The sequence below is a fragment of the Cetorhinus maximus genome, chromosome 11, assembly GCF_964194155.1.
Source record: "Cetorhinus maximus chromosome 11, sCetMax3.hap1.1, whole genome shotgun sequence".
Classification (NCBI taxonomy): domain Eukaryota; kingdom Metazoa; phylum Chordata; class Chondrichthyes; order Lamniformes; family Cetorhinidae; genus Cetorhinus; species Cetorhinus maximus.
In genome coordinates this window covers 27278975-27294891 of record NC_135889.1, presented here as the reverse complement: position 1 = coordinate 27294891, position 15917 = coordinate 27278975, and the positions used below count along the sequence as shown (strand labels likewise).

Sequence of the window (15917 nt, the reverse complement as noted above, 5' to 3'; positions counted from 1 at the left end):
CTCAGAATGTCTCCCTGCCTATGGCCCCTTGTTCTGATGAGCAGAATTCTTGTCACTCAGATGTGAAACCTTTCTGCACAAGATAAGAGGCAGGTATCTCAGTCCAGGGCCTCTTCCCTGTGCTCTGTGCAGACTTCAGACCAAAGTGATGGTCCAGCCTCACAGTCCCTGGAAACATTACTGTTGCCTGCACCTCGGCGATGCTGGTTACTGCTGCCAGAATGTAGTGGGCTGGCGTTACAGAGTTCTCTCATTCTCTCTGTGCGCTCTCAGCACCTTTAAGGTGGGGCTGGCCCCCATCACACCAGCCTCTGTGACCAGTGGTGCTGTGCACCAGCTCCTGAAGGGCTGAGGTGCCGAAGGCAGACACAGCATCAGATGCGTCTAAAGTTTCATGGCTGCGTCTCTGAGATGGCCCTAAACATGGAGTGCAAGCGAGCTGCTCAGCCTGACAGGAGTCAGACATTCTCAGAGGCCATGTGAAGATCTATGGAGTGTCCTCATTGCATGTCATCATCATCCTCCACAAACCTGGCAGCTATGAGGGCCACCCAAGCGCGCCTACCTCGTCTAGCCAGTGCGAGAGCCTCATCCCCATCATCGTCACCTCACCCTCATTCCCATTGGTGTCCTCCTCATCCTAGGAGACCTCCAGCTCCTGCATCTCCTCCTCAGCTGGCTCATCTCCCCATTGGAGTGCCATGTTGTGAAGGGCGCAGCAAACCACGATGATGCGTGATGCCCCCTGTGGACTGTATTGCAGGACTCTACTGGACCGGTCCAGGCACCAAAACTGCATCTTCAGCATCCCAATAGTCTGCTCCACTAAGTTGTGAGCTGCTACATGAGCCTCATTGTAGCGTCGCTGTGCTGCAGTCTGAGGCCGCCGCATAGGTGTCACCAGCCACAGCCACTGCGGGTAGCTCTTGTCGCCAAGGAGCCAACCCTGCAGCCTCTGTGGACCCTGCAAATCTGTGGGGATCTGTGAGTGACTCAGGATGTAGGTGACATGCACACTCCCCGGAAACTGTGTGCACACCTGCAGGATGCGTTTCTGGTGGTTGCAGACCAGTTGCACGTTTAGTGAGTGGAAGCCCTTGTGGTTGATGAAGTCCACTGAGTGTAGCGATGGAGGCCTGAGTGCCACGAGTGCGGTGAATCACACCCTGCATCTGTGGGAATCCCGAGATCAGAGCGAATCCAATGGCCCTTGCATCTTGGATGTTCCAGTCCCTGGTGAAATGCACAAAGTTGTGTGCCATGGAGAAGATGGCATCCGTGACCTCATGGATGCATTTGTGGGTGGCGGCTTGTGATATCCCACAGAAGTCACCTATGGAGGCCTGAAAGGAGCCACTGGCATAGAAATTGAGCGCCACAGTCACTTTCACAGCCACTGGCAGTGGATGCCCTCTATGTCCCCTTGGCGCCAAGTCCTGCAGTAAGTGGCAGATGTAAGCCACCAGGTCCCTAGACATGCGTAGTTGTTGGCGACACTGGGTTCTCAGTCATCTGCAGGAATGATAGGTGGCGTCTATAAACCCTGGGTGTCACTGGGCCACAACCAGCCATGGCTCGCTGTCACTCCTGGGCAGCGCGTGTGGGAGCCCCTGCTGCCCCTTCTTCCTAAGGTTGCTGATCCTGCCTTTGCCCAGCCAGGAGCTTCAGTCACTCTCTCCTCAGTCGCTCTCTCCTCTGTCGCTCTCTCCTCTGTCGCTCTCTCCTCTGTCGCTCTCTCCTCTGTCGCTCTCTCCTCTGTCGCTCTCTCCTCTGTCGCTCTCTCCTCTGTCGCTCTCGCCTCTCTCGCTCTCGCCTCTGTCGCTCTCGCCTCTCTCGCTCTCGCCTCTCTCGCTCTCGCCTCTGTCGCTCTCGCCTCTGTCGCTCTCGCCTCTGTCGCTCTCGCCTCTGTCGCTCTCTCCTCTGTCGCTCTCTCCTCTCTCGCTCTCGCCTCTGTCGCTCTCGCCTCTGTCGCTCTCGCCTCTGTCGCTCTCGCCTCTGTCGCTCTCGCCTCTGTCGCTCTCTCCTCTGTCGCTCTCTCCTCTGTCGCTCTCTCCTCTGTCGCTTTCTCCTCAGTCTTCTAGCGTCTCTGTAGGCCATCAGGCATACAGCTAGGTCACCAAGATCCACGATCCTGACGTGGTTCTCCTGCAGCAAGAAAGAGAGAGAGATGTGGTTATCGTGGCTGTACTTAGCACCTTTCCTGGCCCTGTGTGACTGCCCCTTAATGCTTCCCGGAGAGTGCTGGTCACCCCTCGGATGGCCAGAGGTGAGTGCGCTGCATGGCTGCCCTGTCAGCCTGTGACATGGGGGAGACAGATCCCAACCGAGATGCTGAGATTGCAAGGGGCTGTAAGCACCTCCAGCAGTGACTGCTACATGGCCAGCATTGGCGAGGAGATTGTACAACTTGTGCAGTCCAACTGCTCCACGGTCCAATAAAGTGGCGGCGGACTCAAAGTTTGTGCCGGGGGGTGAGGAGGCGGATGGGGGGTGAGGAGGCGGGTGGGGGGTAAGGTATGGAGCGCTTGGTGGCCCTTTGGTGCCTCTGCGTTGCTTGCATGGGCGGTCAGGCTAGGAACCTGACCCCAATCATGTCACTGTGGCTGCGCCTGATCTGTCTTAGTTGCAGAGGCATGGTCAGTTTATGCAGGTGTCCCTAATGCATGGCCACTTCCTTCACTTACCCTGCCCCCACCTCGATTGCCCGTGCATGGGATGCCACGCCAGGGCAGCAATTGACACCCCCTCCACCGACTACGGTTGCCTCCGAGGCTGGCCAACACTTGGCCCGGACACCGCCACCAACCTCCCCTCCCCCACAGCAGTCGCCTCCGGGGCCAGGCATCACTTGCCCCCGACGCCCTGAGACCTGTAAACAGCAGGCGAGCTGTGGAGAACGCTGCTGCTCACTCACCTCGGTTCCCCCAAAGTGAAGGCCACGTCGCCTTCGTGCTGTTGTGAAACATGTTGGCATGCTTTCCCTCTGACGTGGACGGACGATATGGCGGTGTTCCAAGAGCGTGGCGGGATGGCCTTTTAATTATATGCCAATGTATTGCAATTAGCTCCCAGCCGATCGATGGTGGGAAATGTGGCCCACCGTTGGCAGGCTGAGTGGACAATCACAACCTGCCGTCATGAAGCAAGTTGCGCCATATTTTCCGCACACACCACCTATCATGCCCACTGCCAACGGATTCAGAAAATTCCACCCATAGGGCAGAATTTTGCCGTCGGCGAGCAGGGGGCGGGGCCCGCTTGCCGACGCATAAAATGATGCAGGATGATGTCGGGCGGAACCCCTGACGTCACTGCTTCCCATTTACATTTTCAGGAAGGCGGGGGCACAGCCAAATCAGTTGTGCACCCGCCGACCTGTCAACGGCCAATTGAGGCCATTGACAGGATCATTTAAACAATTAAAGGACCTGCCCGTCCAACCTTAAGGTTGGCGGGCAGGCCAGGAACCTTGGCAGCAAATAGATAAAACATGAAACCTCATCCACCGGCGGGATGAGGTTTCATGTAGGGATTTTAAAAGTTTAATAAAGCGTTACTGTAATTTATGAACATGTCCCATCTTATGTGACATTGTCACATGAGGGGGACATGTTAGGGAATTTTTTTTCTCTATTTTTAATCTTTTTAAAAGTGTCAGCGATCTCCCTGAGGCTGTACTTAGCCTGAGGGACATGTGCGCTCTTTCGTGCACATGCGCAAAAGAGCACACTCTCGCTTTTGGGGAATCCCCCCCTGCCCGCACAGGGAACGCATAGCGCTTCCCGTTGGACGTCATGCTGGGTGGGCCTTAATTGGCCCGCCCGCGTAAAATGACGGCAGGGCCCACTTCTCCAGAGGGGATCAGCTCCCTGCCCGCCGGAGATTGGGTCAGGCCTGCCCACCCGGCAGGCAAAAAATTCTGCCCATCGAGGTATACAGCACAAACAGGCCCATCGGCCCATCGTGTCCGTGCCTGTGCCTACCGTCAAGCACCTATCTATTCTAATCGAATTTTCCAGCATTTGGCCTGTAGCCCTGTATGCTATGGTGTTTCAAGTGCTCATCTAAATTCTTCTTAAATGTCATGAGGAAATGTTGTAACCTAAGCAGATGTTCTTGACCGAGGTACAAACATGTAAGATTACTGTGTTTAAATTTTTAAAAATGATGTTTTATTCCTGTTACGCCCTATGTTTAACAGGAAGTATACATGCACTGATTATTGTGTCTCTGGAAAAACTAATGGGCGTTGAAGAAGTTTCATTGTTGGAATTTGGACGAGGATATAGATACAGGAGACCTCTTTCAATCAACCAGCTGGATTTAGAATATGAACTAGCAGAAGAACTTGTAAGATCAAATTTTTAGTTCTGAATATCTTTTTTCCAAAGTTCTTTTGCAATTTCAAAATTAAATGCTTAAACTCTGATATCTTGGCAGGACAACATTGCAGAAAGAGTGTGCTGTGATGTTCCATGTAAGTGTGCTGGTCAAGCAGGTGACAAAGGTCCTCAGGGACCACGTGGACAGAAGGTAAGCATTATCAATCAGTACTGCAAATTAGTTTCAAAAATAATCTTTTAATAGGGGTCTATGCACATACATTAATTGGCTAGAGAGTAAGGCCAACCTTCAGTTTCGTATCTCTTTAAAAATTTTCTACAGAATTGAAAAGTAGTGCAGTTATGCTAAACCCAAATCAAATCTTTGTTAGACCCCAGTTGTGCACTGTGTGCAGTTCTGGTCGCGATGTTATACAATGGATATAGAGGCACTGGAGATGGTGCAGAGAAGATGATACCAGAAATGTGTGGGTATACATATTAGGAAAGAATTGACAGGCTGAATCTCTTTCAGTCTTGAAAAGAGAAAGCTAAAGCTATGGAAGGTTTTGATAGAGTGGGTACAGAGACAATATTTTCTCTGGTGGGGAAAAGCATAACTAGAGGCCATCAATATAAGATAGTCACCAGGAAGTCTAATAGGAATTCAGAAGAACCTTTTTCAGCCAAATTGTTGTGAGAATGCGGAACTCGCTACCATGTCGTCATCACGGCTGACATTCAGTTTCAGGATGATGTCTACTCAGGGTCATGAGCTTCTGTTATGGGTCTTCATGTGACTGAGCAGGCCAATTCTTGACCCAAAGATCTTTGGGAACATGGGGCCTCGTCATAAAGCGTGGTGTAGTTTGATGGACAAGTTGTTGCCATTCTGAATGATTGATAGCAAGATCCTCTCGATCATTAATGTTAATGCTACCATTCTTCAAGGAGAGCTTTGAAGTTTTTTCTTTGTCCTCCCCTCGAACTTTAGCCATTTGAAAGTTGAGGAGACAGGACCTCATGGGGGACACAGTTTTCAGCCATCCAGACAGTGTTCAGTCCATCAAAGTTCATTTTGCAGGAGTGTTGCCTGAGTGCTTGTGGAGCTAACTTCAAGAAGGACCTTAGCATTTGTTCGATTGTCCTCCTCTTGAATCCGGAGGATGCAGCAGAGACATTGCTGCCACAGGAAGTGGTTGAGGTGAATGGTATAGATGCAGTTAAGGTAAAACTAACATGTGAGGGAGAAGAGAATAGAGGGTTACAATGATAGATTGAGGTGAGAAAAGATAGGACGCTCAAGTCGAGCATAAACACCAGTATGGACTGGTTGGGCCAAATAGCCTGTTTCCATGTGTATACACTACATTATCCTATGTAACCTATGGGACCAGATCACTTGCCTCATTTTTCTCAGTATATCAGCCCAGCATAGATAGGTCAAGTAGTTGGACAAAATATCTTTAAGAAATCAGAAAACAATAAAAAAAAAGATAAAAACAATGGTTGGTTTGACTGGAAAGGACAATTCCCATGGCGGTATCCTTGCTAGTTTCTTGACCAGCTGTGTAAGTAACAAGATTTTCTCTGAAAGATCTGGGTGCCATTGTTTAAGGACATAAAAAGATGTTCTTTCTGATTTGAGTTGCCTAAAACAACCTGGCCAGCTAATATTATTATTGAGAAATGAATGTGAAAGATCAAGGCCTATAGTGCAGGAGAATGTCAACCAGCAAAGAGTAGAACAGACCAATCAACAAGTGGTTAGATCTCACCAAGCTTGGGTTTTATAAACAGGTGGATTATATAAAAGGAGGATGAAAAAGACATGTTTGATGGTGCGCCTCCTTTAATGGCTGATTTCACAGTAGGAATTCACCATATGCAAGTATACTTTACTGCATTGTATTACACTATACTCTTTCCCCAACACAACTGGATTGATTCTCAACTTGCTAGCCTGGTGTAAAACTGGTACTTTGGATTAGCCATTTGTTATAGAAACAAACCAGTTTTGAATTTCCATTGAAACCAATGGAAAATAATATCAGGCAGCTTGTGTAATGGGCAGGAGATCTCTAACACCAGTTTAATGCCTAGACAACAGTTGAAAATCTGCCCTGATGAGTCATTACCATGAAACAATTACAGACATGATTGATGTATTGTGTCAGTTAATGAATAGTGATTCATTCCTTCTCATGCAATTTCGTTCTTCCAGGGTTCACCAGGACCTGGAGGCATCATTGGTCACCCAGGTGATGAAGGTGGACCAGTAAGTAAAATGATTGCATATTATAATACAGCACAGTAAATAAATGCTTATTATTTTAAAAAATCAATCCTGTTCTGACATCTGATGACTCAAATGCAAGCCTGTACTCTATCTTCTTTTATTATATAAATCATTGATCTAATTTCCCTCCCCACATCACAATTTTCATCCCAGTCCACCTCAAAAGGATAACCCTTCCAAGGACACAGTTGCATGCCACTGGCTGCCCTCCTGTACAATTACCCCAATACTCATTTTTAATATACAAGCTTAGACACTAAGTGTTGACTGTCAGGAGTATTATTGTCAAATCTAATCTTTTGCACATTTTTTGGGGGTTCCTTTGGGATCATTGGCTAGCAATTAAGAGCAGGAAAGCTGGCTGACTTTCATTGCTTCCTGGCCTAGGGCTAATTGAAGTACCCGCTCTGCTGAGGTCTGCTAACTGATCATGAACTACGGATTAAGCCAGAGAACTTCCTCATCTATAAGGCTAATATTCCTAGTGAACTTTCAAGAGGCATACCACTTATTTACTTATATTAATGAGACTACTTGCCTGAAATTTTAGTAGTTTTTATATTTAACAGCTGCAGGCCAGGTTTCCCAAGGTGCAGGTCACCTGTCAGCTGACGGGTGCAAGAACAATCAAATCCAGGGTATAAATGCCTTTCCAGCATGGCTTGTGGACCAAGAGGAGCAGAAGTGCTTCCCCTTGATCCCTCGGACTAACCTCCCCTACCCAAAGCTCCCACACCCAAAGCTCAACTGTGCGTCCACACATAATCTCTTCCACCTCTGCTCCCCTGGCTGCAGTATTGTCATAGAGGTCTGCAGCACAGAAAAAGGCCCTTTGGCCCATCAAGTCTGCACCGATCAAACAAGTACCTAACTATTCTAATCCCATTTTCCAGCAATAGAGTAAAGGACATTAATGAAGCAGATGGGTTTTTACAACAATTAGCAATGTTTTCACTTTTAATTCCAGATCTTTATTGAATTCATTCAAATTTCATCATCTGCCATGGTGGGATTCAAACCCAGATCCTCAGAGCATTACTCTGGAATACCAGTCCAGTGACTATGCCACCACCTCCCCGAAGCTTGTGTCTCAAGCCTTTTCGCCTGATAGCCAGACACCTTTTCAATCTGGCCAGCTGCCAGCTAGAAATTTGTGACAAAATATTTAACTGAGGCCCTGCTATTAAGTTTAGCACTTAGGGGTTTCTCAATCCTGTTTCCTCCCAACTTCCCTGTAAATATATGGACTGATAATGCTGAAAGACTTGAATTATTTCATCCTTCTTGTTTCTGATAGGGTGATAGAGGTCCACCAGGTGTAAATGGAACTCACGGGTTCCAGGGATGTCGAGGACAGGGTGGAATTAAGGTAAGGAAGAGAAACATTGTGATCAAAAGAAATGTTATCAAAATATAAAAAAAGATTTTAAAATTACATGCAACTAATATACATGTACAAATATACTTACAGGGTAGTCGTGGATATCCAGGAGACAAGGTATGCACTCAGTTATATGATGAGAAATATGGAGTCATTAAGCTGTCCATGTTAGCAAAGCAGTTATAACTGCTTGACTCACAACATACAAAGCCTATCAAAAAGCCATGGTTGTCCCTCACAGAAATACAGAGTTGAATTTAATGGCCGCAACAGTGGCCCCATCCATCATCAGGAGAGCTGGTGACTACACAGCCATTTCCCATTTCTAGGAGCTCTGATGAGATTTAATCTCAATCAGCCACTTCATACTCAATCAGCCATCAGGATTCCTTGAAGTAATCAGAACAACGATCCCGCCTGCAAAGTTGCCAACCAACCAAAGGACCAATCAGGAGGGTCCTCCAACAGTCCGCAGGCAGACACCAGTGGCAGGATTAGGGCTTTAAATAGGGCTTAATTGGCCCCTAAAGGACCTCAGTTGGAATAAGGGCAGGAAGGCTGACCTTGACTTTCCCAGTCCCAACTTTATAATTATAATTTATATTTAATAATTAATTAATATTTATAATCCCAACCTGCCTCCAAGCCTGCTCTTGAGAGTGGGGTGGGGCTGCATTAAATTCAGTCCACAATGTACAGGCTGAGTTTGACACTGCTCTGTCTCCTAACTGAGGAAAGGACATCAGTGGGATAACTATTGGGAATTATAAAGTTACGTGACTAAATTCCAGACTATGCACCAAAGCATACTCTGCTAAATTAATTAATCTATTAATCAAGGAACAATAACAATAACATTTAGCATAGAGAAACATCCTCAGCTGCTTCACAGCAGTGTAAAAAAAGTAATTGGCAGCAAACCTAAGGACAAGATATTACGAGGTTTAATCAAAAGGTTGGCCCAAGAGGCGGAATATAAGGAGTAGTCATGGAGAGGATAAAGGTTTAGTGAAGGAATTCTAGAGCATGAAGGTAAGCAGCTGAAAAACCAGTCACCAATAGTTGAGGAAAAATTGGCAGGAGAGAGGGGCTGCACAAGAGACCCGAGTCAGGTGGCTGCAGTGTTGTAGAGTTGAAAATATTTAAAGGGATAAGGAGGGGACCATATCATGAAGGGATTTAGCCATGAAGATGCACATTGTAAATCAAAGGTGTTTGGGCATAGCGAACCAACCTGGGCAAGTGAGGCCAGGCATGATGAGTGATTAAGACTTGATACAGGATCCGATACCAGAATCAAAAGTTTTGGATAAGCAGAAGTTTACAGAGGTAAGCTAAAGACACTGTATCTAAATGCATGAAGCAAACAGATTAATTAATATAGCACAGATGAAAATAAATGGCTTTGACCTAACAGGCATTATGAAGACCTGGTTGTAGAGTGATCAAGGTTGGGAACAAAGTATTCCAGGATATTTGACTTTTAGAAGAGGGAAACAAAATGGAAAAGGGTGGGAGCAGGGGAAATCCTTGATATTGAAGGATAAGATAAAGACAGTAGAGAGAAAGGATCTTAGCTTGGAAAATTAAGATGTAAAATCACTTTCGGTGGAGCTAAGAAACAAGGGGCAGAAAACACTGCTGGACATAAGACCCATTAACAGTAGCATCAGGCAAAGTGTAAATCTGGAATTAGAGATGCATGTAACAAGAGTAATACAAAAGTCACAGTAGTTTTGATGAATCATATAGACATCAAACAGCAAATTTACTGTAATAGAGTGGAGGACTAAATGGAGATGGTAGAGGTAATAATTGGGCTGAAAATTGATAGGCAGGATGTGCAGGAAAGGCTGGCTATGCTCAGAGTGAATAAGTTGCCTGACCCAGAGAGCTTGCATCCCAGGTTGCTAAGGGTTTGCCATAATCTTCTAATCTTCTCTAGATATGGGCGAGGTCCCAAACGATTGGAAAGTGGCAAATGTGACACCTTATTCAAGGAAGGATATAAAGGACATTCCTAGTAGCTACGGGCTAGTCAATTTAAAATCTATGGTGGCTGAGTTTTAAAATACAGTAATCGGGGGAAAAAAAATAACAGGAGTTAATTAAGAATCAGCACTGATTTGTAAAAGGCAGATTGTGTTTGACTGATCTAATTTAATTTTTTGATGAAGTAACAGAGAAGTTTGATCAAGGGACTGCAGTGGATGTTGTCTTTATGGGTTTTAACAAGTGTTTGACAAAATATCAATAATGGAACCTGTGGGTTCATGTGCATAAATGTAGAGGTATTTAGTACAAAATCAGGGAAGTTATGCTGAACCTTAATAAAGCTCTCGTTCGGTCACTACAAGAGTCCAGTTCCAGCCACTTTAGGAGAGATGAGAAGGTTCCTGAGATTTATCAGAATGGTCCCAGGGCCAGGGATGAGGGCACTTAGCTACAGGTCAGGCTGAAGGAGATTGTTCTCTTTGGAACAAAGGAGGTTGAGGGAAGATTTGATAGAGGTGTACAAAATTATGACAGGTTTCGATAAAGTAGACAAAATAAGCTGTTCCCATTAGTTAACGGTACAAGGATTGAGGGACATAGATTTAAGATTTTAGACAAGAGATACAAGAGGATGCGTGAAAGAACATTTCTACTCAGTGAGTGCTAATGCCCAGGAACTTGATATCTACGATGGTGGTGCAAGCAGAGCTGATCAATTATTTCAAAAGCTAATTGTATGGACACTTAAGGTAGGTAAACTTGCAGGGCTATGAGGATAGAATGGGACTGATTGGATTGCTCAACATAGAGCCGGCATGGACCAGGTGGATCAATTGGTCTCCTTTGTAATGACTCCATGACTCTAGTATGTTGAGGAACCAACTAGGGAACAGGCTTTTTTAGATCTAATATTATGCTGCGAGTCAATGTTAGTTAATAACCTTGTGGTAAAAAAGCCTAATTACATAGGGCAGGATTTTTCAGTCGGCATGCGGTGGTGGGGCGGGGGGTGGAGCTGACATGCCGATGCATAAAGTGACGCGCAATGATGCCGGGCGTGCGTCCCGATGTCATCGTGCAGTCCTGCGATATTTCATTTGGCAGGTGCACACCGGAGTCGGCTGCGCACCCACTGATATGTAAACTAGGCCATTTACATATCAGTGGCTTTAAGGCCATTAAGAAAGTAATTCATGTAATTAGTAACATGCCCATCCAACCTTAAGGTTGGTGGGCAGGCAAAAAGGCCAGGCAACCTTCGTATTTTTTTAGGAAACCTCATCCACGAGTGGGATGAGGTTTCCTAAAGCTTTTATTAAATAAATAAAACAATTTCCCGAAATGTAAAAACATGTCCCATCTCATGTGACACAGTCACTGAGGGTACATGTTTAAATAACTTTTTAAATCCTTTATTTAATTATGTCTTGCCTCAGGGAGATTGAAGCGCTCTTTCGCGCCCCAACTCTTCCTCCTCCCCCCACCCGTAAAGGTCGCACTGAGCGCTACCAATTGAGTCTTACGCTGGGCGCATCTTAATTGGCCTGCCCGGAAAAATGGCGGCGCGGAGCCATCGCGGGTGGCCAGCGGCTCAGCGCCAACTCCCGCCGAGCCCACCTGCCATATGAAAAATTCTGCCGATAGGTATGAGGAGGGAGCTGGTTAAGGTTGATTGAGTAAATAGAATGAAAAGTATGAAGGTAAATGAACAGTGGAAATCAGTTGAAAAATAGACTCACATGTTTACCAAAAATATGTTCCATTTTCAGAAAAACTCTGAGAAATATCCATCCACAGCTTACTAGAGATGTTAAGGATATTATTAGATTAAAAGAAGAGCCTTAATGTGTTGCAATAAATAATATTAAACCTAAGCATTTGGAGAGTTTTGGAAACCAACAAAAGATAAGCAACATTGAACAAAATTGAGAGCAAGGGGAAAAATAGAATATGAGAGCAAACTATCCAGGAATATAAAAAATGAATTTTACAAGTATATAAGAAGGAGTGTAGCTAAAGTAAACATTGTTCCCTTCTAGGCAGAGACAAGAGGGATGGGGAATGTGGAAATGGCAGAGACCTTGAACAAATATTTTGGGTTTTGGAATCAGATCTTGACATTGAGGTCAGATGGGGGTCATCACGGCCCCACACTACATCGGAAGCAGTTACCCGGCAGTGGTTTTCCCCGAATTCACCAATTCATGGTCGAAGACAGGCTCACTGTTCAATTAAAGATAATGGAGAGGCTTTCAAAGCTGAAGGGCCAGTAGCTGTCCTTCCCAGGAAGAGTGGTAGAAGGCAGTTCAAGTGAGAGAGGGAAGGTGCCTCCATCTTGCAACCTTAAACTTTTAACTTATAAAATGGCCTTAGCAGCTGGGCCAATATTGTGGGGTGGAGGGATGTGGGCATGGAGGAAGGGGGTTCCCCTCCACAGGGTGGCCTATTACTGCAGCTGTAGTCAGGTGGGAAGGGCCTCAAAGCCTGCCTGTGGCTCTGGCCTTCTTGGTCTGCTGTGTCAGGAGGCTGCCTTCGGACATTGAAAAGGGATTAGAGTACATGAACTAGGAAGTCTTGCTACAGTTGTACAGGATTTTGTTGAGACCACACCTGGAGTACTGTGTGCAGTTTTGATCTCCATATCGAAGAAAGGACAGACTTGCCTTGGAGGTGGTATAAGGAAGGTTCACTTCCTGAGATGAGAGGATTGTCCTTTGATGGGAGGTCAAGTAAATTGGGGCTATACTCTATGGAATTTAAAAGAATGAAGAGATAATTTCATTAAAACATACAAAGGGCAGAATTTTGCCCTTGGATGGTGGGCGGGCCCCACCGGACAGCCGACCCCCACCACCGAAATGGGGCCCGCCGCCATTTTGAGTGTGCGGACCAATTAAAGCCCGCTCAGCGGCATCCCTGATGGGAAGCGCTATGTGCTTCCTGTGCGGGGGGGAGGGAATCCCCATCAGTCAAAGTGCGCTCTTTCGCGCATGCGCACGAAAGAGCACACTGCTCCCTGAGGCAAAGTCCTGTCTCAGGGAGATCAGTGACAGGTAAGAAAAGTCAAAAAATTAAAAAATTATTAACATATCCCCCTCATGTGACAATGTCACACGAGATGGGACATGTTAATAAAAAGGACATAAACTTTATTAGACTTTTTAAAAATGGACATGAAACCTCATCCCGCCAGTAGATGAAGTTTCATGAATAATCAGAAGCCTGCTGGGGCTCCTGGCCTGCCCACCAGCCTTAAGGTTGGAAGGGCAGGTCTTTAATTATCTTAATGAACCTGTCAATGGCCTCAGTTGGCCATTGACAGGTCAGCAGGTGGACAGCTAATTTCACTGTCTGCCTGCCTTCCTAAAAATTTAAAGGGACGTCATCCTGCGTCATTTTCCCGTCGGCGAGCAGGCCCCGCCCCCAAATCGCCGACGGGAAAATTCAGGCCAAGGTTTTGAAGAGGCTTGTGGGGTAGACACAGAGAGTTTGTTTCCCCAGACTGGGCACAGCCTCAGAATAAGTGGGCAATCATTTATGACTGAGTTGAGGAGAAATTTCTTCATGCAGAATTCTCTACCCCAGATGGTTATGGATGCTCCATCATTGAGTATAATAAGGCTGGGATAGATAGATTTTTGATCTCTCAGGGAATCTGAAAACTGAATAAAACAAACTATTGCATGTATGAGGAGCGAGTTGGATAATATGGATCGGGAAATTAGATTAAAAGATCTGACAATAGATAAGCAATGGCAAACATTAAAGAAATAATTCTTAAGTTGCAGCCCTTATGGAATTTAAAAAAAAAACGCATGGGAAATATCCTTTAAACACAGCTAACAAGAGAGTTAAAGGTAGAATTAGATTAAAGGAAGAGCCTAATACTGCGGTAAGCCTGAGGATTGGTAGGATTTTATAATTCAGTAAGATCATCAAGTAATTGATAGAGAGAAAATAGAATGAGTAAAGTAGTAAGGGACATAAAAATAGATTGTAAAAGCTTTTATATGTATATAAAAAAGGAAAAGCTGAGAATAAGTGCAAGTAACTCCCTTACAGGTAGAAACAGGAGAAATGACAACAGGGATAAGAAAGTGGCAGAGACATTAAACTCATACTTTGGGCAGGATTTTCAGTCCCCACTAAGGCCAAGAATAGAGGTAGATGGGGCTCAAAAATATTGGCACGGCCGGCGTGCCTCTTTCCCGGCATCATTCTCAGCACTGACCATTTTAAAGGAGTGAGGAAAATGCTGCAATCTAATTTTAGGTATATGATAACAGGGCACATTGTGTAGTCATATTCTGATTTCTGGGTCGACGTAGAGTTATGAAAGGAAGACCTTGTTTTGTGTTCAACAAAACTGGAAAACTAGTTAAAGTTGATTTATCAAAAAAGGATAGGCTTGTTGAGCATAATGATCTTTACCTATTTCATTTTAAAATTTTCTTTTCCTTTTCTTTTCCTAGGGTCAATTCGGAGAACTTGGTCTTGATGGAATAGATGGAGAGCAGGTATGTAATTCACAGAATCACAGAGTGCAGAAGAGGCCCTTCGGCCCATCGAGTCTGCACCGACTTGTGTTTCGTTTATTACTTTTAAGTTACTACACTCCTTTGACTTGTTCATATTTTATCTGTGCAGCTAAAGTGACACCCACCTTTTCATGTATTATTAGGGGTCAAACGGAGCAGCAGGACCATCAGGAGATAAAGGCGGCCTAGGAGAGCGGGTAAGTATGCTTATCTTCCATGCAGTAATTGCCCCAAATGAAGTGAAACCTTTGAAGCAGTGTTAATAAGATAGAAGTACATCAGAAAGTGTTACTGATACTGAAATTTGAAATAAAGATTTCTTTCTACTCTTGGTTAAGTATATCTATGACACTGATCAACATTTCAAATGGAAGTACACAGAATTATGAAAGCTACATGATTTTTTAACATTGAAATAATTTATCTATTCATTCATCTTCAATACTAATTGTCAAAATCACTCTCCTTGTTTTTATTTCTATTTTTGCTTATTTCTATCAATATACCTTAATGTGGGGTAGCAGGGTCTCTTAAGACCTCAGGAGTGGTCCTTGCTGTCCTTTTTACGAGTCAGCCCAGGCCCAGGCATAGGGTTACAAGCCATGGCCAAAGACGGGGCCTGCAAGTTTTTGCTGATGGTGGTGGAAGAGTTAGAACCTCGAGAGCCAACGCTGCTCAAAGATTGAGAATCCTTCAGGAAAAGGACTTGTGCTCCCTTTAAGCCCACATGAGGAAGTTATAAGGGAAACCACCTCATGTATTTTTTCCCTAGTCACATTGCTCATTTCTCACTGAAGTTGAAAATGAGAGGCTCTTAGGAGCAACTAAAGAGGAAAGCACAGGACTGAGGTGTGGAGACATGAGCAGAGGATCTGCCCTTGGACAGATCACCACTATAAATATCTCAATGCCTTTCTGTTTAAAATTATAATTGATAGAAAGCAAAGAGAAATAAGAGACAGATTGAAAGCAGCAAGAAGTGATGGATCAAAACAATGATGATATAAATAATGATAGAGCTAATAAGTGTAAGTAGAGATTTGCATGCATTGGTATTGTTAGAGATGAATGGATAAAAGAGGAAACAGATTACAAAGTAGACCATGGAGTCCATTTTTCTCTACAGGGACCAAAAGGAGCAAAAGGTGGGAAAGGAGAAAGGGGTGATCTTGGTTATCGAGGAGGTCGGGTAAGTTATTTAAATAAAACCAAAACTTTTTTTCCATCTGGTATATTTTAACCAAATTATTGTGGTTTTGAATAACAGTAGCAAGGCAAATGTGAATTACCATTGTAAAGTAAGACAAATTTATTTGATTGCTAAAAGTACAAGCCAACCCACATTTTTTGCCACAAATGTTTAACTGTGTATCAACTTTAAA

At 44.9% G+C, this 15917-nt stretch overlaps 1 protein-coding gene across 1 annotated transcript in view; it reads left to right on the top strand.

Moving 5' to 3' along the window:
- The window catches only part of LOC144686457 (collagen alpha-3(VI) chain-like), a 254671-nt gene that overhangs the window by 172555 nt on the left and 66199 nt on the right, over window positions 1-15917 (top strand). Inside the window, exons 19-26 of the mRNA XM_078551696.1 lie at window positions 4202-4350; window positions 4441-4533; window positions 6547-6600; window positions 7919-7990; window positions 8093-8119; window positions 14470-14514; window positions 14679-14732; window positions 15662-15724. Coding sequence (XP_078407822.1) covers window positions 4202-4350; window positions 4441-4533; window positions 6547-6600; window positions 7919-7990; window positions 8093-8119; window positions 14470-14514; window positions 14679-14732; window positions 15662-15724 — 557 coding nt within the window. The remainder of the gene's footprint in view (window positions 1-4201; window positions 4351-4440; window positions 4534-6546; window positions 6601-7918; window positions 7991-8092; window positions 8120-14469; window positions 14515-14678; window positions 14733-15661; window positions 15725-15917) is intronic.